Source organism: Rattus norvegicus, chromosome 14, assembly GCF_021556685.1.
Source record: "Rattus norvegicus strain SHRSP/BbbUtx chromosome 14, alternate assembly SHRSP_T2T, whole genome shotgun sequence".
Classification (NCBI taxonomy): domain Eukaryota; kingdom Metazoa; phylum Chordata; class Mammalia; order Rodentia; family Muridae; genus Rattus; species Rattus norvegicus.
Genome location: NC_141547.1, coordinates 81,735,889 through 81,756,945, shown reverse-complemented (window position 1 = coordinate 81,756,945; position 21,057 = coordinate 81,735,889). Strand labels below are relative to the sequence as shown.

General features: G+C 53.7%; 1 protein-coding gene across 1 annotated transcript; it reads right to left on the bottom strand.

The window, feature by feature from the left end:
- Positions 1–846: 846 nt before the first annotated feature.
- On the bottom strand, positions 847–4,501 carry Nkx1-1 (NK1 homeobox 1). The gene is made up of 2 exons (XM_087584748.1): positions 3,906–4,501; positions 847–1,876 (listed from the first exon to the last, which is right to left on the bottom strand). Exons 1-2 carry the CDS (start codon positions 4,375–4,377, stop codon positions 1,017–1,019), a joined length of 1,332 nt encoding a protein of 443 aa, XP_087440874.1. The 5' UTR covers positions 4,378–4,501; the 3' UTR covers positions 847–1,016.
- Positions 4,502–21,057: the final 16,556 nt, after the last annotated feature.

The window sequence follows — 21,057 nt, the reverse complement described above, 5'->3', positions numbered from 1 at the left end:
GCTGGCAGTGGCAATGAAGCCAGTTCTGAGCACTCTGACCAGTGCTTGTCACTGCAGTTCATTCTCAACGTAACCCTCAACAGACCTGAGAACAGTTGCCTCCCCGCCCCTTGCCCGTGCCAACCCCTTTCCCTTCTCCAGTGTCCACTCCTACTGGGTGTGCAAAATCTTCCAAAGCTGGAACAGGCTTCCACACGTCTCCCTTAGTCAGAGGTGGTTCAGTGTCTGCTTTGGAGCGTGTGCAGCCACGGCTTCGGGCCACTCCTAGGCTCCTTGAACTCAGCGCACAGGGACTACATACACATACGCACAATTGTTGCAGAAGAGTGAGGGGCCAGAAAAGGTTGTTGGCCTTCCGTTCTGGCTATTAGACTATCTGGCAAGTGGTTACACCTCGACCCTCGGAGAGCAACTTCTGGGAAGTGGGATTTTTTTCCTATCCACAAGTAGCCTGCTTGGGGGTGGCAGTGGGGACAGTTGGTGCTACAGAAGACAAAGAGCAACATTAGCGCTCCATTTGGAGCTCAGCAGTGCCAGGCTGCAAGAAGAGGGGGAAAGGCCTCACTTCGGAGACAGTGGGAAAGGGACCCATGCTGGTCCAGCTCCGGGCGATCCCCAAGAGAGAAGGATGTCTTGGTGCAAGCTACCAGAGTGACTATTAGACACTAACACAAATAGGAAACTAGACCTAACTGGGCTCTGGAGTCCCTGCTGATGGGTAAGAACTCGAACGGACAGGAAGGCGGGATAGGCATCCGACGGCGCCAGAGCCTTCGGAAAAACCTCGCGTGGCTTCCTGTGGTTTATTAAGAGTTCTGCAAAGTGCTTGGAGCAGGCCACGGGAGCCTCCCGTTTGGCCCCTGCGCACACTCGTTTATAAATTTCTCTTCTGTAGGAACCGGCTATATACAGGACCAACGACTGAAACCTTAGAAAAGAGATGGCCGCGCTCGCCTTAGGTCCTCTGGCCACGAGGCCTTATGGTGCAGTCCCCACTGGGATCCTGGCACCGAGGTTCAGAGGTGGGGCGCGTAGAAGGCGGGCGCGCCGTACGTCTGCGAGCCCAGCACGAAGGGCGAGAGCACCGCCGGGCTGGACAGGAAGGGCAGCTGCGCGGCGCACACCAGCCCTCCCGGACTATGCGCCGGGTACCCCGCCGGGCCGTGCAAAGCGAGCGGCGCGCCCATGGGCGGCGAGGGGCTGAGGGGACTGAGGCCGCCGGGCAGCCCCGCGCCGGGTCCCGCTCCCGGGCCCGGGCCCCCGCCGCCGCCGGTCGGCGCGCTGGTGTCAGCGCCAGGATTTTGTTTCTTCCACTTGGTTCGTCGGTTCTGGAACCAGATCTTCACCTGCGTCTCCGTGAGGCTCAGCGACAGCGCCAGGTTGAGGCGCTCGCACACCGACAGGTAGCGAGTGGCCTTAAACTTGTTCTCCAGCGCCACGAGCTGCTCGTAGGTGAAGGCGGTGCGCGCACGCCGCGGCTTCCCGGACTTCGAGTCCGAGCCCGTGCGCTTCCGCTTGGGCTTGGTGGCCACGGCGGCGCCCTGCGGGGTGCTCCCCGCGTTCCCCGCTCCCGCAGCAGTTACAGGCGGGCCCGGGGCTCCGGGCGAGTTCCCGCGGGGCCCTGGGGCCGCAGCCTCGTCCACGGGGGAAGCCTCGACCTCGGCCGCTCCGGAGCAACCCGACCCGCGGGCCCCGAGACCGCCGCTGCCTCCCCGAGGCTCCTCGGTGCCCTGAACATCCTGCACCTCGGGCGCCTGGTCCTCGTCCTCGTCCTCCTCAGGCGCTTCATCCTCGCTGTCCGCGGTCGGGCTGCGACCACTGCCGCTGCTGTAGCCGTTGGCCTCGGCCTCGTCCGCCCTGTAAGAGTCCCCAGTACCTGCGGGTGGCGAAAAGGAAGAGGACAGAGGGTTAGGCCGGCACCCAGCTACCCTGCCCGAATTCCCGGGGAGAGATTATCTTTTAATCGTTGGGTTTCTCCTCTTCTTCGTTTACCCCTTCCCCAAAGATTTTCTTTCCCTCCCTCCTTCCCACAGCTCCTCCTTGGTTGCTTGCATTTCCTCTCTGCCTTCCTTCGGAAGGAATCTCTCTCTCTTTCGAGCTGCTTTTGCTGCCCCATCCGCAGTCCTTGCCTTCGCCTTTAGGGCTGCGGTGCGCGGGCGGCCCTCGAAGTGTAGAGCGGAGAAAGAGCTCGGATCGATTCACGGGGCAGATACAAACTTAATTAAACTCATTTTGTGTAATGTACAAACTAGTTAAAGTCTATTTAATTTATTTCGGCGTATATTACCTTCCAATTACAGCGGGCGCTGGGCCAGCCAATTACCGCACAGTTAATAGCTGGAGGGGCTAGAGGCCTGGGGTGGGGTCGGCCGGCCTTGTGGAGGCCACTTCTGAAGACCAAAATCAGTGGTCTCGGAGCTGTCCCTACCTCAGGCTCCAGGCCCTGAAAACTAGGGCTTCCCTGCCAGCCTCTGGGGCCCATTAGCCAGCTCCCCAGCGACACTGCCTTAAGCGGGCTCTAGCTTCCCCTGAGCTGGTCGAGTTTGGAAGCTGGGCAAGGGCGCTGTGAAGCTGGAAGCAGGACCCTGAGAGGGAATATGAGCACCAGCCCCGCAGCATCCAGAGAGAAGCTGCGGCCATGACTGCATTTTGTCTCTGAAATTTGCAGGGCTGTCTGTCTCCTATGCAGGAATCTGAGAACCGTTCATGCCCCTCACCCACAGGTGGTCTTTAAATGCCAGAGGAGGCCTCCACTCTTTCCAGCCCAGTGCGGGTGCTCAACTCCTTGGTCGAGTTGGCGCCGACATACTGGAGCTTAAAGTCGCAACTCCCCAGCTCAAATGACCCAGGTCGCTTGAAGACTGCGGGTGTCCTGTCCTCAACTCCCAGGTCTTAGCAGGGCAACTCTTCCCTCAGGCGACCGTAGCCAGTCATCCAAGCCCCAGCCCTGCCTGGCTGCCTTCTCCAAATGTGCAGCGCTCGCTCCCTCCCTACACGGCTCCAGCAGGCAGCCGCGGGTTCCGGGTAGGCCAACCAAGCCCTCGGCGGAGAGAGGGGTACAACTGCAGCCTGCGGGCCTGCTCTTCCTCCCTCTAGGAACGGAGGAAGGTCAATGCAACAGCGCTGGTGGAGCTGGCGGCCCCAGTCCAGTTCTCCCTGAGCATTCCGGTCGGTGAGAGGCTCAGGGGCCAGGAAGTTAGAGGGAGGACGGGGGAGGGGTACAAAAAAGCAATCAGGAGCTGGTCGAATGCAATTCGCGATCAATAGCGGCCCCTAATAAGTGTAATAGGTTTTAATCGAGTAATTATCCGAATTTTGACCCTATAATTTAGATGTTCGGGGGGAGTTTGCAAGGTGCTTGAAAGAGATATGCATGCGCCGTAATGGGATATCGACCGCAAAGGGGGCGCGGGCCGCCCCATTACCGGCCGCTTTCCGCCGCTAAGCACATTTCCCTTTAACTGTAATCGAAGGGATTTAATTGTTTTTCCAGAGATAACCAGCGTTTTGTCACAATTAGTCTGATTTGTCCAAAGGGGGAGGGCTGGGGAGGCCACGGTGGGGGTGGGTAAGTCACCAAGCCAGCCGCCGCATGTCCCTTTGCCTCCGGCACCAACTACCCTCCAACACCAGAGACTGACTAGGCGAATCCTAGACCGTTGTCGCAACCCCAAAGCCCCAGATTTGGCCCAGCAGAATCTTTCCAGAAACGTGCAGCAGTGAGGGCCCTAGAGTCCGGGTCCGGAGGAGGCCACGGATGCTCCGGGCGGACCCCGCGCTCTGCGAACTTTCCACAGAGCCGGGCGGCACCGGGTCAGGCCCAGCTCGCCGCGTGGTCCCGGGAGCACAAACATTCCGGAGCAGTCAGTGTCCTCGCCCCCAGCGCGCCCACCCCTTATACTCACTTGTAGGCTCAGCTCCCGTGGCCGCGGCGACTCCTGTGGCGGCGGAAAGGGCTCGGCGTTCTAGCTCTGCGCGCGGCGAGCGTCCGGAGGCAGCGGGGACCGGGACGCACGCGGCCGGGGCGCATGGGGCACACGTAGCGGGCACCACGGGGCCCAGGAGCACGCACCGGCGTCTCCTACTGTTGAACTTGTTGGGATCTAGAATGTCCAGCACGGAGAAGGAGGTGGGGCGCGGGGGCGCGGCGGGCCGGGCTGCTCCAGCCCCGTCTGGCACCGCGGGCACAGTGTCACTAACCGCTAGCGGTGGGACTCCAGCCCGGGGGAAGATGGGCAGCTCAGCTCGTCCGTCCATAGCGTCCCGAGCTGTAGCCGCAGGAGCTGGTGGTGCGGGCCCGGAGCCGGGCTCGGGCGGTGGCGGTGGCGGTGGCAGCGCGGGGATGTCCCCAGGTGCCGCCGGGCCGCTGGTACTCATGCCGGCCTCGGGCCGCTCAGGCGGCTCGGGCCCCGCTACCTACTGGGATCCCATCCCTGCACCCCGCAAAATCAGCTTCAGCCTAGCAGTTCTCGCCGCTGCGTCCCGCTTGGCTAGTGCTGCCTGGCGTAGCCTCTGCCACCGCTTCAGGCGCCCGCCGCGCCCGGCCAGTGCATTTATGGCGGCCCCGCCGGAGGCGCCCACGCGCCCACACGCCGCACACACGTGCGCCCGCAGGCGGCCGCGGGGTTCCGTTCCCCTCGTTAGCGCTCACGCCTAATTGGCTGCGAACGGTCCCAAGCGGAGTAGGCGGGCCCGGTGCGGGACTCACGGACTGAGCCGCAGAGACGGACCGACAGACGCCCTGCCGGGAGCCAGAGCACAGTCGGCTGGAGGCTGTGGTGGTCAGCACCGTGCCGCTGCGCCTCCGCGGGGCTGGAAACTGCGTGCCCGCCTCCTCGCCGAAGGGGGAGGAGACAGCCCAGCTTTTAAATAATTACGGGATCAGTTGGCGGTGGAGGGCTGCGGAGGCCCCAGGACGGTGAACCCGCGAGCCCCGAGTTGGCCTGGACAGGGTACCACTAGGGCGGGTCTCTCGTGCTGCCGTGGCACGCAGGGTTCTGGGCTACCGAGGCACCCGGGACTCCCGCGCCTACCGCTGCTGGGACCGGAGAGGGAGAGTGGGGGCTCTTGCAGATTCTTCAGCCCCTCGTGGGGCGCGTTCCCAGGGTTTCGGTTTCCGCTGCCCCGGATTGCTATTTTTCGCGTCTGGAGCAATCTGGTCAGGTTCTCTGTCCCTCCATCCTCACCAGCTCTGACTCCCGCCCCCTTGGCTGGATCAAATTAGGGACGACACGAAATCCCCGCAAGAGGCGGGGCTGGCGGCCGCGAGTGACGCTCATTAGAAGTGGAATCGAATTGAGCAGGGCTAGGCGGCCGTCCCGGTCCCCGCCCCCCGAAAGGGTGACCGGAAAAAAAAATCGCACAAATAGCAGGTGGCCTACATAAAGATCGATACCCTTCATGTAATGGGAAAATATGTGTTTCTTCCAGAAATAAAACGGAAACTATCCTCTTCCCCACCCTTAACAAGTCAGAAGGGCCGGTTGAGGCCTGAGTGTTTGTGCACCGTCTCTTCCACAGTCTGGATATTTACAGGACGGCCTCCGCGACCTCGGAAGGTCGAACCCGGCTTCGGAGGGTGAGGGTCAGGTAGCCGATGCTTTGCTTCCGAGTTTCCCTCCTCCCCTCGCTCAGGCCCGTGAGCTGACCCGACTCTGAAGGACCCAGGTGGGACCCGGCGGTGGAGCTAGCGCGCCCGGAGTGTGAGTGTGTGCGCCGACGTGTGCTCCAGCGGATGTGCACTCCTCCTCCCACTGCGGTCCCGAGAGCCCGCTCTGCACAAGGACGGTCCTTTGCAATTACCGCGGGCAATGATCCTTCGGAAGCAGAAATTAAAAGTTAGGAGAAATAATGGGGGACCGATCGCCTGTAATTTGGGCCAAGCTCGGACATGCTGAGCCTCTGGGAGGCTGGGACGAGAGGCAAGGGGAGGGGGGCAGGGCTCTCCTCCCCTCTTCCCTGCCCCCTCCCACCCTCACCGCGTGCTGGTCCATCCTGAGATTCTAATCAGACCCACAACACTGTGTCCTTCCTTGCCAGGACTTGATTATTCTTTATCTTTAAATTATAAATCACCTCTGGGGAAGGAGGGTGGGTAATCTCCCATCGCAGTGAGGTAATTATCTTCTTCCCGCCCCCACCTTGGTCTTCACTCCCTCCCTCTTCTCAGCTGAGTTTGAATATAGATGTACACGCCCCGTTCGTTCTCTTTCACACACACACACACACACACACACACACACACACACACACACACACACTCATTCAGAAGCGGCCAACACACAAGCAGGAATTCATTCATGAGCAGCCATACCCAGTCAGAAGGTGGCTCGTAAGGGCAGTGCACTGCACCCCATCACCCCTCCCCCACCCGCACCTCGAGGCTTCCATTTCCTGTCTCTTTTAAGTCCTTTGGTGAGGACTGCACACAGGCCCACTGCCAGGTCCCAATCGTCCCTGGGAAGCAGAGACACTGGGTGAAGAAGGGAGCTTCTCTTGGGGAGGGGAGGTCATGTGCAGACCTGGCTGTGGGTAGTGGAGACTCTGCGACATCCCTACAAGCACACTCCCCCCCCCCCCACACACACACAAACATTCATCACCATCACAAGTCATCAGAGAGGTGAATGTTGGCAAACATTTAACAGCAGCCACAGCACCCACACTTTACTGGGTGACTGGGAGCTGGCATGACTGCACCCTCAGCCATCACACACACCAGATGCCTGCCTGTGAGGAAATGCAGTGACCTGTGTAGCCCTGTCTGTGCGGCTTTCCTTCAGGATAAGCAAACGCGAGCAAGTGGCGTTTCCTGGAATGTGAGCGTAGACTGCTGCTAGGGCAGAGCAAATATAATACAATGTATTAATGGGATAAGGAATAAGATAACGTAACATGTTATCGAAAAATATGCAGCCAGATATTGGGTTCTGGTTCTTTATTTTTTTTCCATCCAAACTCACACTTGGCACTGCCAGATGCTCTGCCTGCAGATGGGAGGGAACTGGTCAGAAGTGGGTGGGATGCAGAGAAAGCACCTTGACCGTCCAGGAGTTTGTGGGTGCCTGGTTTGCTTCCCCTGCCCTTCCTCTCATCTTTTCCTGCGCCCTCCATATTCTGGTGTGAACTGTAGCAGAGCAATGAAAGTCAAGCTCACAGCCAACTCCGAGGAGTAAGGGGGCCCAGGGCTCCTCCAGAGCTGCATGGGGGCACCTCTTCTCCTCTTCCTTTGGTCTGGAACAGTGCTGTGTGGACCTCGATCACTGAGAGACTGAGCCAGCTTCTTCCTCTGTTCCCACCCTACTTCTGAGGAACAACCCCAATAGAGGGATGCCTGATGCCCCTCCTCCTCTCCCAGACCTCTAAACAACAGCCCTCTTTCAGCCTCAACAGGACTGTCTAGGGCTATAAGGACGTCCTTTAGCTCCTAATCACAATTGATTGTCAATTAGACCCTCATTTGTGCAATCTCTGCCCATCTGCCATCTCAGGTTATCTCCAGCCCACCAGCTTCACTTGTGGGGCCCCAGGTGGGCACTGACAGGTGAAATCCCAGCCTAGAGTAGAGATGTCTCTGCCTGCTCAGTGGATGGGAAGTATCCCCTTTTCCTGAGGAGCCCCCAGTATGGCGGGTCAGTCAGGGTGATAAGGCATGTGGGACTGAGGTGACGAAGCAGGAACAACTGTGGCAAGGGCGAAAATATGACAAGGGGATGTGACAAGAGATCTGATAAGTGGGCCTAGGAAAAGAGGGGACAGGCAGACATTTTTAGCTTCTTTTCCCCTGAATTGTGCATTTTGAAATTCTGAAAGAGGCAAGAGGAGGAACCCCCAGCTTCTGTTGTTAACTTGCTACACTGTATAGTGCTCTCTTCGATGCCATTTACTTCCCTTCAAGGACTCAAGGGCTCCAGTAACAACCACTTCCTCAGAGTAAAGGAACGAACAGTGACTGGTGGAGTATCCCTTATTTCTGCTCCTGGGAGCTCTGTGGACGGGCTGTGAGGGCGGTAGTGTTCAGGGTCTTTATGGTTGGGCACATCCACAGACTGCAGTTTGCCTTGTGCACTGTTAACTCCACCCCCACTCTGCCCAGTCCCAGGGCCCCCAAAACCTTTCTGACAACATGCAGAAGCAGGCAATTTAGTAACCTGGTTCACTGAGTGTGGACTGAGGGGCTGCTGGTATTCTGTAGCCTCTGAGTGGGCTGGGTCTCTGAAAGGACACAATGCAGGAAGTTAGGCACTCCTATGCGCCTTTCTTGACCTCCACCCATACCAATACATGGTACCCTCTGCTGCTCTCCAATCTGGAAAATGAATGAGCAGCTCTGCTTATTTGCTTTCTTTAAGGTATATCTCCCTTTGGGTCTTCTGTCCCCTCAAGAATGGCACAGCACGTTCAGAAACTCAGAAGAAAGAAGGAGCTGGGGCTGCTGACCTCTGGATGCCCTGAGGCCACAGAGGAGGAGCCGCTATCTGCACTGCACACAGAGCCCAACAAGTAGGCTAGAGGTCAGAACCGCGGACAGTTCCCAGAGCCGCGGTGAGCTCTGTCGGCTGCCAGGTCAGTACCGCGGACAGCCGCTCTGCCCTCTCCCTCTCCCGCAGCCCCTCTCCTATCCCCTAGCTGACCTCAGCTTCCCGGAGACTACATCACAGGCAGGTTCAGCAACTGGATCCAGCCAGCACATTTCTGCTCTCCACTCGTGCACCGCCCTCACTGTCTATTACAAGTCTACCCATCTCAGAGCTTGCCCGCAATCTTTTTGGGTACAATGTGGTGTCTGGGCCCCTTGTACATTACACACCCAGATGAGATGTCCACCCATTCACCTCACACCAAAGGACTAGGGAGTTTCACAGACTCGATGGCTGCTGACTTTGCACCCTCCTGTTCAAATAGTAATGGTATTCAGAGGAAGTCACACTCACTCACACACACACATGCATATACCACACACACACACCATATATATATATGTATATATGTATATATATATATATATATGGTGTGTGTGTGTGTGTGTGGTAGTAGTAGTAGCAGTAGTAGTTGTCGTCTTTGTCGTCATCGTCATCGTTGTCTTTGTCGTCATCATCATCATCTCTGGCTCCTCTAAAGAGGTTACTTGGGGATGCAAAGGTAAAGTTCAAATCCTTTCAATCCGAAACCCAAAGCATTAACAAAGAGAGCACCAGGAACGTCTCCAGGGCTGCAGGAATGAAAAGTACTGTTCTAGAAAGAAGGCTGCACAGGCAGTGGCCAGCTGGCTCCCTCTCTTGGACACTGCTAGTTGAACTTTTGACCTAGAAAGGTTTACTAACTGCAAGACAAGATGGGGTAAACTGAGACCAAAGATGATAGTGATGTGCTCAAAGCCATCGAACCGGTAGGCGGTGGGGTTTTGATGTGAACACTGGTACTCCTGACCAGTGTTTAAAGTGAAACGTCACAGATCATCAGTTTCTCAGTGCCAGAGGGCAGATAGCAAGGAATGAGGTTGACCAGGGGTCAGGAGACTCCCTGTGCCTTTCTTGACTCTTACTCCCTCACATGTGGCAGAACCTGCTGATTACCAGTCTGGGAATTCCAGAGTGGAGACAGGTCTGTTCATTCATTTTCTCTAAGCCATCTCTCTCTTAGGTTCCCTTGGGGTGCTTAGAGGGGGAATCTGTCCCTGTGAGTTAGCACCATTCTCTAATCCATCTAGACTTTGCTAGGTAGAACCGCTGACTTCCTTGAAAGGTCTTAAGAAGATGTCCAGTCAGAGCTTACCCAGATTGCCACCTGCCCTTATTCTCCAGGGCTCCCAACAGTACATGAACTCTGGACTTCTCACTGTCGAAAGCTGTGAGTCCTGTCTGGTACACGCAAGCTTTCCCTTGAGGGAAAGTTTCTGCATAAAGACATGGGGTCAGGAAACGCCTCTTTGAGGGTGGAGAACTGGGAGTACCTTGGCACTTTGCTTCCTGAACTTTTTGTTTTGTTTGTTTGAGAGAGGGTCTTACTATGCAGCCCTGGATGGCCTGGAACTTGATTTGTAGGCCAGGCTGGCCTTGAACTCAGAGATCCACCTGCCTCTGCCTGGGATTAAAGCCTCATGTCCCATTGCTCACTTCTTACTGCCTGGCCCCCTCCCTTTGTCTTCAGTCCTTCTTTTTTTTTTTTAAAGATTTAATCATTTATTATATATAAGTACACTGTAGCTGTCTTCAGACACACCAGAAGAGGACATCAGATCTCTTTACAGATGGTTGTGAGCCACCATGTGGTTGCTGGGAATTGAACTCATGACCTCTGGAAGAGCAGTCGGGTGCTCTTAACCCTTAACCGCTGAGCCATCTCTCCAGCCCGTCTTCAGTCCTTCTTAAGAAGTGTGATTCCACACAGCTCTCCCCTCCTAGAAGCCTCCTGAGGTCGACGTGATCCAAGAATTATGCCTGGGCTGAGTAACCTCCCTGCGAGACCCTGCGGGTCGTCCTGAATGGTTCTGCATCTGGGCACCACACCCCAAGGTCCTTTCTGAATCTGATGCTAACCATTGGGAGTACCCTTCGCCCGCTGTCCAAAAGCATCATACCTGGGAGCGCATCGACTTCTCCCCGGTGAGACTGGCACCATCCTCTGCCCCTCTGTCTTGCCCTGTCTTACTCTAACACATCCGGGGGCATTTATCTGTCCGCATGTGGCTCTGATCAAAGTGGGCTCTTGAACACAGTGCATGACTCGGTCCTGTGTCTCTCATCAAGACAGAGCTGGGAAGCAAAGTGCAAACATGTTTTACACACAAGGAAAGGTATGTCGGAGTTGGGCAAGGGTTCCAACCAAGGGCCTGCACTTCTGCCTTCATAGTAACATGCCTAGCCCCTGTAGGTAGAAAATGCTCCTGATGACTCCACTCTGCCCTCGACTCATCAACTGACTTGTCCATCTCTGTCCTGCCAAGTGGTTGTGGGCCACTGGACACTCCTACAGTCAGTGTGACTCACACAATACCAACATAGGGCTTTCTTCCATCTATCATTTATTTAGACACCTTCAGTGCTTCCGTTGTGGGGGTGAGTCTGGGATCAGGGTAAGTAAGATTGGCACAGCCTTTGCTGGGGGGGGGTGGCCTCTGGTGACTCTGTCACCAGGGAGAATATGTCATCTCATTCCCGCTGACTTTAGGGAAGGTTCTGGAGGGCTAGCCTGTGTTAGGCTGGGGAGTAGTCTGGGAAGCCATGACAGTGGGTAAATAGAGAGGCCCCCTGGGGACAGGGAGGAAAACACAGAGGGATGAGTAAGAGGATATCTAGAGACTGTACCCCAACACTAAAGAGGGGCAAGAGGGTGGAGGGAGGGAGCTCAGGACGACAAAGTATTCATTCCAGCTGACACACACACACACACACACACACACACACACACACACACACACACCACCTAAGTGCCTACATGGCCACTCGGGTCAGGAGGGCATGTGGAGAGGAGCTGGACACTAAACAATGAGCTTAATTGAGGTTAATGGCTCTAGCGCAGTCCTTAATTATTAAATTATTACTATGCACATGAATCATAATTAGAAGGCGGGGAAACTATTTTACAGTACAGGAAACCAGGAACAGGGATTTTGAGATCCAAGGGGAGGAGAAACGCATGTCATTGAGGTTGAGGGGTGTATTGTCAGGGTGGGGGTTATCTTCCAGACCAGAGATTTAACCTTGAGGTTGGAGGGTCTGCAGAAAAGGGACAAGTTTTCTGGGTGAGTGTCTTGGGAAGGAGGCGTGTTGTGGAGGAGGACGTCCAGGTGGCAGGGGACTGCGTCTTCAGGAGGAAAGTGTCTGCGGCGGTGGGGAGGAAGGAAGGGAGTGTCACGGGATGAAAGGTGCTCTGAGGAGGGAGTATGGTATGTGGAGGGGCGTGTCCTCTGGGTGGGGGCGTGTCTGCGATGTAGCGGGTGTTTCAGGGTGGTTGTCCGAGACCTGGGTGTTCCTGTACGGAGACGTCACTAGGGAGGGCTGCGCCACGGGGGTGTGTGTGTGGGTGTGGGGGGAGCTGTGTCTGCACAGGTGAAGACACACGGCCGCTTCGCCCACGGCCCCTGCCCGCCCCCTGCCGACACGGCGCGGAACTGCAGTGACCCGTGTTGGCGCCCGGGAGAACTGGGTGAGCAGCAGGATGGTGTCCTGAGGTCAGAGTCCAAATGCCTAAAGTGCAGCCAGGAATGCACGGATCGGACCATGCAGGGAGCGTGCCAAAGTCCTGGGCGCCGCATACCCGTGTGGCTGGACCTGGCTTTGCGCCTGCGTCCCTGTGCGCGAGCGCCCGTGGGCTGAACGCGACGTCTGTTTGTGGGGAACCCCCCACCCTTTGCCCCGCAGCACAGGGGGCTGAGACTGGAAAACCCCCAGAAAAGGCTGACACAGTGCAGGGGCGAACCCGTCTCCCCTGAGCTCTCCAGGGGTGCAGGCCGTCCCTCTCCCTCGCCGTCCTCCCCCCTCCACTTCTCTATTTATTTCCTTCTCTGTTGCTGAAACATATTGAAGGGGAGAAAAAGGAAACATTAAGATCCGCTGTGAGCCGCGCGGCGGTTTAACGATTTCAAATGAGGCCGGCCTGGGTGAGGCCTGACAATCCAGTCAGGATGGCAGATGACGGCTAAAATTACCCGGAATCAATATTCTCACCGGGTGTCCTGGGCTGATAAGCTCCGCCAAGACAATGTTGACTATTAAAGTCGACAGCTTGAGATATTACACTATTAGTTATGCTATTTTTAATAATCTATAATATTTGGGCGATAATTAATTAATTATACGGGTCAGATAATATCTAGGGCTGGAATGAGGTCTGAAGGACCCATTACAGCGGTAATGAGAAAGGAGAATCTAATCTGGGGCAGGTGCCGTGGTCCTGGGGCTGGGGCCTGAGGCATGATGTCTCCTGTGCCCGGCCCTGCCACCAGCCTGGGTCCTGGCCAAGCCTGGCCCCTCAGAATCGAGGTCAGCAGGCTAGACAATGCCTGTCTCTGCTTCCTGGTGCTGGACAGAGTGAGAGCCCAGAGATCCAGCCTGGCCAGACGAGTGCCATGTTCCCGGTTGTCTTCTGACTTCTTTTTTTTTCCCCCCAATGTGAAAGCCTCCACAGGTGTGTTCTCTGATGGAGGGGGTCCCAGTTCTCTCCTCTTGCACCTCCAGCATCGCCACAGCAGAATTAAGTCCAAGCTGTGGCCCCGGCCCCACAACAGCAGTGACTATACCCCTCTTGTTTTTGGCTTTCCTTCCGGGAGGCTTTCATGTTTCTAGTGAATGAACCAAGCCCATTCCCTGTCTCAGGACCTTTACCCTAGGTGTTCCTTCTTCCGGAGTCTTCCTTCCTCCTCTCATTCACTCACCATTACACCTTCAGAGGCTACCCTGACTGGCTGGTCTCAATACCACCACTACTCAGAGGCCCTAGTGGAGGCTTGCCTTGATTCGGTTCCTAGAAGTGTGTGCTTCAGCAAAGCACACTTGTCTTGTGCTTGAAGTCAGGATGTGAGTCCTGGTCTGGAGCAAGGATTGCCCACAGGGATGACTGCTTACCTGGGGACAGTAGTGCTGTGAGCAGCAGCTGCCAGAAAGTGCTCTTTTTCCCTGCAAGGAGCTGGGCTCTGTGTCTTTTCTAGTGAGGACAGCCTCAGAAGGACTGTCTTCTGGGGACCCAGGGAATTTCCTGGAAGACTAAGCCCCTTTGAGGGCTGTAGTCCTTTCCCATCCCTGCCGGCCCAGCCTTCGAGGCTATGCTTGACCTAGGAAGTGAACAGTGCTCTCCAGGACTCACATGGGTGACCAGTCTGTCTGCTTCCTGCCACTTGTACTATGATTCCCAAGCACTCCTTAAGAAGAAACGTGTTGGTCTAGTTCTAAATACTTGCTGTGGCTACTGTAGAAAAAAATATGCATATATATATTTGTGTGTGTATGTATATACATACATATATGTATATGAAATGTATACACGACACATGTTATATGCACATAAACCTCAAATTGCAATTGTTGGCTTGTCCTGAGGCTCCAGCTTCTACCAGGCACCTCTGATGGTGGCTACAGGGGTCAGTCCTAAGCAATCTTACCTTAGCTGGAATTCCCATGACCTCAGGTGCGGTGCCTGTTTGCTCCCCTCACCCTTTGTGCTAAGACTCATATCAGAATAATCTCATAGCCAGTGAGTGATTGGGAGATGAGAGTGCCCAGACTTGTGACGACCCTGCTGTAGGTAGGGCCACTCCCTACTAAAATTCACCAATAAAAGTGCCTGGGCCTTGCCTTTTTTTTTTTTTTTAATTATTAACTACAAATTCACAGGACTAGTCAGGGTAGCATTTCTTGGGGGAAGCTTAAGAGTTTGTGAGCTAGCACAGCTGGTGAATTTTGTGCATGGTGCGCCCACAGGATGCCTGTGATCTCTGAGTTGCCGGCTTCCCTCTTGTTTCTGTGGTTGGTAGTGTTTATCTTCCTTGTGGGATGTCCCTGGATGACTGGGAGCTCAGTATTTGTGTTCCCTTTCTTGTGCCTGGAGTTAAAATCCACCACCATCTTCATGGAGCGCTCCCTGGGAGTATGTGTTCCATTAGTGAAGGCCTTTCTCCTCTGTGGTTGGGGAAGAGTATCTTACTCCTGATGGCTACGGGGGGCTCTGTAGTAGTTGCTCCTCTCCTGTACTCCTTGGAAACCTTCCTGCTTTTTCTTTGTCAGCCTGGCTAAAAGACTCCTCCACTTTATTAACTTATCCAAAGACTCAATTTCTGACTTTCTTGATTTTGTACACGTTCTTTCTGCTTTAAAATCATTGATTTATGCTTTACCGTGTATGTGTGTGTGTGTGTGTGTGTGTGTGTGCGTGTGTGTCTGTGTGTGTATGTCTCTGTGTGTGTCCTTGTGTGTGTTTGTGTGTCTCTATGTATGTGTGTGTCTCTGTGTGTGTGTCTGTGTGTGTGTGTCTATGTGTCTGTGTCTGTGTGTGTGTGTCTATGTGTTTGTGTCTGTGTGTGTGTCTGTGTGTCCTTGTGTGTGTTTGTGTGTGTCTCTATGTATGTGTGTGTGTCTGTGTGTGCATGTCTGTGTGTGTCTGTATGTGCATGTCTGTGTGTGTCCTTATGTGTGTGTTTGTATGTGTCTCTATGTATGTGTGTGTCTCTGTGTGTGTGTGTCTGTGTGTGTGTCTGTGTGTGTGTCTATGTGTCTGTGTGTCTGTGTGTGTGTCTGTGTGTCTGTGTCTGTGTGTGTGTCTGTGTCTGTGTGTCTGTGTCTGTGTGTCTGTGTCTGTGTGTCTGTGTCTGAGTCTCAACTGTTTCTGTGCATTCACTCACCTGTGTGTGTGCATGTGGAAGCCAGAGGTCAACCTCGGGATGTTTTCTCTATCACACTCTACCTTGTTTTTTGAGACAGGGTTTCAGGGAACCTGAACTTGCCATTTTGGTTAGACAGATTAACCCATAGACACTGAGCCCCCAGAATCTACCCTTCCTCACCCCTGTCCCAGTGCTGGTCCTACAGAGTCACCACCTCCCTCTGGCTTTTGTGTGAGTGCTGGGATTTCAAACTCAAGTTCTTGTGCTCTGCGGTGACTCACCCCACCTCCCTGCTCTGTTATTTACCTTCGTTTGGTTTGGTTGGTTGTGGTTTTTTGTTTGTCTGCTCTGCCACCGCCCTGATTTCTTATGGTAGAAGCTTAGATCATGGATAAAATTTCCAAATGCAAACATTTTATGCTTTAAATTTTCCATTAAGCAACACTACAACTACATATTATATATATAACTATATATGTATATATACATATATAGTTTTATATATATATTATATTGAGTTAGTTAAAAAGGTTTTCTAAGCCAAGCATGCATGCCTATAATCTCAGTACTTAGGAAGCTGAACCAGGAGGATTGAGCATTAGAAACTAGCCTGGGCTATGTAGCAAGACCCTGAACACATTCTCTAGTTTTCTGAGACTCCTTTGCTTCATGGATTATTTTACATGTATGTTGCCTGCATGTATGTGTGTGTGTTGCATGTGTTCATGGTGTTTTCAGAAGCCAGAGGGCATCAGATCCCTTGGAACTGGAGTTACAGACAATTCTGAGCTGCCACGTGGGTGCAGGGAATTGAACTTAGGTCCTCTGCTCAAGCAGCCGGTGCCCTCAACTGCCCAGCCATCTCTCTAACCACATAATGCCTGATTTCTAAACAATCGGGTCCTAAGGATGTTCCCCTATTGTCAATTTCTAGTCGAGTTCTATTATTCTCAGAGGTGTGCTTTCTGCAATTTTGATTTTTAACTATTAAATTTACCTTATTGACTTTGGAGGACTCCATGTGCAGCTGACAAGTGCCTGTGTTCTGTAGAATCTGGATGGGCTGCTCCGTTCCCCCCCTCGATGGTCACTGACCGGCCCCACCATGAGAGCCAGAGGCCCCACTGTAATTGGAGCCAGTTCTATTTCAAAGATCTGTCGTGGTTTGTAAAGACATTTTTAAAAGCGTTTGCTTTTATTGTAAAATGTTGCTGGTGAGGTGATCAGTATCATGTGATAGCTGTTTCCCCCGATGATTCTTCCGCTCTGACGTTTGCCGAGTCTGAAGTCAGTAGACAGACACACTGCAGCTTTCCTCTGGGATATGTTTCTGGGGCATTTCTCTTTGCACCCTTAAACTTTTAATCTACTGGTGAAGCTGTAGCTTTTCCTTTTTTTTGAGTAGATGTATATACTTGTTCATGTGTAAGTAGGTACATGTGTGTGCACAGGTACATAGACATAGGCTCGTGTGTGTGTGTGTGTGTGTGTGTGTATGCATCACGCACCGGGTGAAGGGTATGCATGCATGTACCCACAGAGACCAGAAGAGGACACCATATTCCCTAGGGTTGAAGTTACAGGTAATGAGACCCCGGCTTGGGCGCTGGAGACAGAATTCATATCCTCGGCAGGGGTAGCTGGTGTGCTCTTGACTGATGCGCGGCCACCGTCCCAGCCCCACGACCGTGCTGTCTTGATTCTATGACTCAAGTCCGGAGACTGAGAAGGATGCACTCTCCTTTGTAAACATTGCTTTTGCTATTCTGGGTCTCACTCGGACCGCATTGTCTGTAGAACCCTGGAGAGGTCATGGAACGTGAGATCAGCGATGACGGCCGCCATCTTTACACCATGTGGAATCTTTCCGTTTGCAAAGCCGAGGGTCTGCCCCCCCCAGGCCTTCTTCTGACCCAGACATTTTGTGTTTTCAGCTTTCCAGTCTTGCACATCCTCAGAAGAGTTTATTCCTAACGTATTTTATTCCTTTCGATGTTGCCGTAAAAAGAATTATTTCCCCAATTTCATTTTCAGGTGCTTTATTAACTTACGGGGTTTAAACTTCATTTCTTTGATTTGTAATTCCATCCTTTTTCCCCCTTATGCTAAAATTCCTGGTTCCTAATGATACCAGCATAATTACTTGTATGCTTCATCCTGCAGCATACCTGCCCTGCAGTAATTTCAAATAACAGTATCAATGTTTCCATTAGCCGTAAGATCATCAAGTGCAGGATTTCTGTGTGCCGTCTGTCCTTACAATATCCTGTTTGGCTTGCACATGTGTGTGTGTGTGTGTGTGTGCGTGCACACACACACACACACACACACAACATAATTATTTTTTCTGTATAACTCACTCCATTCGTTCCAGTTTGCAGTAAAATTTTGTGGATTGATTTCCCTTTATGTCCAAGTGGTTGGCTCACCTCCTAACTTTTCTTCTGTGGGAAGGGAGCTCCCCATGGGGTGAGGTAGAGCCTCTTCTGGCTCTGGGTGGTTCCTGGAGAACATGAGGAGGCTGACCTTGAGGTTGCAGCCCAAAGGCAAATGCTCTGTGAGAGACCAGTAGATCACTCCACAGTGCCTAGTCTGGGCTTCATGTACACAAGACTTCATCCATCCCCTGCTCCCAGTCAGTGGTGTGGTGGAAGGCTGTTGTGAAAACATCCCACAGTCAGGTGACAAACCTTCATGGGGGCACTGATCACAGCAAGAGCAGTTTGGAGGATTTCATCACATGAACCCAGACAGCCAGAAGTCTTACAGGCCTTATGCAGGGTTGGGGTGAAGGGGTTGGGGAAATCAGACTGTGAGTGGTGGTCAGAGCAGTAGGTGGACTCTGGTGGGAGGAGGTGACCAAGGGCCGAGTTGGACCACTCTATATGGTCATTGATTTGACCAAGGTCTCTGGTCTCCAGGCAGACTGGGTTCGTTTCTGTGTGTGCTGAGTATGTGGAGTCAGGTGGGGTAGCTGAGACCAGGGAGTGGCTGGTTTTGTCACTTTGAGTGTTATGTCTAGCCATGTGGTCATTTTGAGGAGGTAGCTAGGTTTAGTGGGGTGTCAGACGCTTGGGTGAGGGTCTGGGTTGCATGTGTAGCTAGGCGCCATTTTTAGGCCTCCTATGTGCGCCTGGCCATGAGTGACAGGCAGTCAAGAAACATGCAGCATGCTTGTTGAACAGCAGGCTTGTTTGGACCCTCATCCTCAGTGGCAGAGGCCTGTCCTCTCAGCCTGGGCTTTACCACAAGTGCCTTGTAACTCAGTGTCCCCATGTCTACCCTCTCTCTCTCTCAGCATTGCTGCCACCCCAAGCCAGATACCAGGACTGCAGGGCAGGGGCCAGATTTCAGTGTCCTCAGGCCACACCATGTCCTTAAGAGCCCGTGATCACTTGGTCATGGAAGGGCTGTGGCCCAGGTGTGGGTGTCTCTCTCTTGGTAGCCAGGGGAGGTGCTCTCTCCACTCACAGTCAGCTGGTAAAGGAGGCGACCTTCAGCCTTGAGGTCCTGCAGAAAGAAATGGTCCCTGAGGAGAAACTCATATCCAAGCCAGTGTCGGGCCTGCTGAGAGTCTGGCGGGCTACCCACCTGTCTAGCCTCGGGATTTCAAAGATGCCAGGCAGACCCACAATCTCAAGAGCTACTCCTGTGTGATACACCACAGTGTAGACAGCAGCGAGAAACAGTTAAGTAGTGGAGATCACCCCAAAGGATGCAGACCCCATCACTCTGAGGTCCTCAGACATGAACGTGCAGTGTCTGCCTTGAATCCCACAATCACAGCAGAGGGGACACCGTGAGAGCCCAGAGGACCCCATTCAGTTTCTCTGTGATACCCTAAGAGTCTTTGCTGCTTGGCATTTGTTCTGTGGCCTGCCACCATGCAGCTTCAAATCAGAATCTTGTTAGCGTTTCCCAGAGCCTTGCGGGGAGTGCGAGTCCGTAGCTGGGAGTCGGGAGTCGGGAGTCAGGAGTCCTTCTGAAGGATGTGCAATAGACAAGGAGCAGCAACAAGAGGTCCGAGTCCACATCGATGCCGAACACGGTTATTTTGATTTTGCAGTTACAGAAAAGACGATAAGAGGGACCAGAGAAGTGGGGCCAGGGCTCTAATTGATGGATAGGCTTTCTGGAGTCAATTCAGATCCATCAATTGCCCACAGCAAGAGGCCTGCAAGCCTACAAGCCGTGGAGTTTATTGCCTTTTGTAGCAAAGAGAAGGCTCGGTATGGAAGCCAAGGTCAAGCCTTGCATTGGACAGGCTGTGCCAGTGGATGTGTGTGTAGATGGGAGTGTGCGGTCATACACACATGCTCACACACACACACACACACACACACACACACACACACACACCCAGCTGAACTTACACTCTCAGAAACACACTTAGGTAGGCTTACGGACTCAGGAAGAGCTCGGATGAGCTTACCCAAATACACACACACACACGTGTGTGTGTGTGTGTGTGTGTGTGTGTGTGTGTGTGTATACATGTGAGAAGCGCAGGCACTCAGCTGACCTCACACACTCAGATAAAATGCACTAGAAGAGGCTTACTCTGAGACAGTCTCACTCATGTGGCTAAATTCACACACTTGTGCCAGAGTCAGCTCAGGAGCATCATTCTCTGACAGGGATGACTAGATGGCAGGGTCAGGTACTTGAGGTGTCTGTGTTACTGTGGCTGTGGGTCCCAGTGGATTGTAGCTCTGCTGCTTAGGCCCTTGAACAACTAGGGACCCAACCTTGTAGCTGCTGCCCTTGTAGCTGCTGTCTATGGGGTTTTGCTGCCCATAGACCCTTCTGTCCCCCTTTGTGGTGACTAAAATGTCTTCCCTTGCTCCTGGTCTTCTGCTCCCAGTACCCGCCCCCAGAGGCTATTCTGAGTTCCAGCCCCATCATCTGTATACCTGTCCCGAAACAGGAAGCACACCACAGATCAGACCCCAATTCTAGCAGCACACTCCTGGAGAGTTGAGTCCTCCCACAGTCCTGGATTCATCTCTCTGTCCCTCTGAGCAGCTCTGGTACGACACTGGGATTCTACTTCTTCTTTGTCTGGGTCTCCCCTGGTCTCCCCTCTCCCAGCCACACTTCTCTGTCTCCCCCAGATGTCCTGACTTCTGCTGCCCCAAGTCCCTCCCCAGCACACTCCGAGTGGTTGACCTTGTTGAGGAGGTGAGGCCGGTTGGAGCTGGTACCCCAGCATGAGGGCCAATACCTTCTACACCACATAGACTGATGCAGAGGGTGCCGGCTGTTCTGTGCTCCAGTCTGGGCTGCGAGAACCCTTTCCCCTTATCTTGCCTGGTTTTGGATTTATAGAACCTAGGGATTGGGGGTCCTGACTCTGCAGATGTGTGAGGACAGTCCCACGTCCTGTCATGCTGTTTGGCAACTGCTGCTTGGTATGTATGGCCAACTGCCTAGGGGGCAGAAACTCCTGGCAAGGGGACTTACTGTCTGTTGGGCTGGTTGCCAGGATAAAGGGTGCTGTCTGCCGGGAGTGCAGGCCTGGATGTGCTGCAATGGAAGCAGGGCATGCTGGGAAGATTCTAACTCCACAACTCAGGACCAGGACAAGTTCCTGTCCCAGTCTCAGTGGAGCAGACTTTGGCCACTCTGACTCCCTGTGGGCAGGACTCACACAGTTGCTGGCCACAAGGTGAACACCCTGTGTTCACACACAACAGTGCTTACAAAGAGACCTAGACCACAGCTTCTTAAACTGTAGGTTA

What these genes read in the sequence shown, in the direction of transcription:
- Nkx1-1 (XM_087584748.1), bottom strand. Translation starts at nt 4,377, where the DNA reads ATGAGTACCAGCGGCCCGGCGGCACCTGGGGACATCCCCGCGCTGCCA. An exon ending in CACGGGAGCTGAGCCTACAA is followed by an intron (nt 1,877 to 3,905) that starts GTGAGTATAAGG and finishes CGCCACCCGCAG; the next exon opens with GTACTGGGGACTCTTACAGG.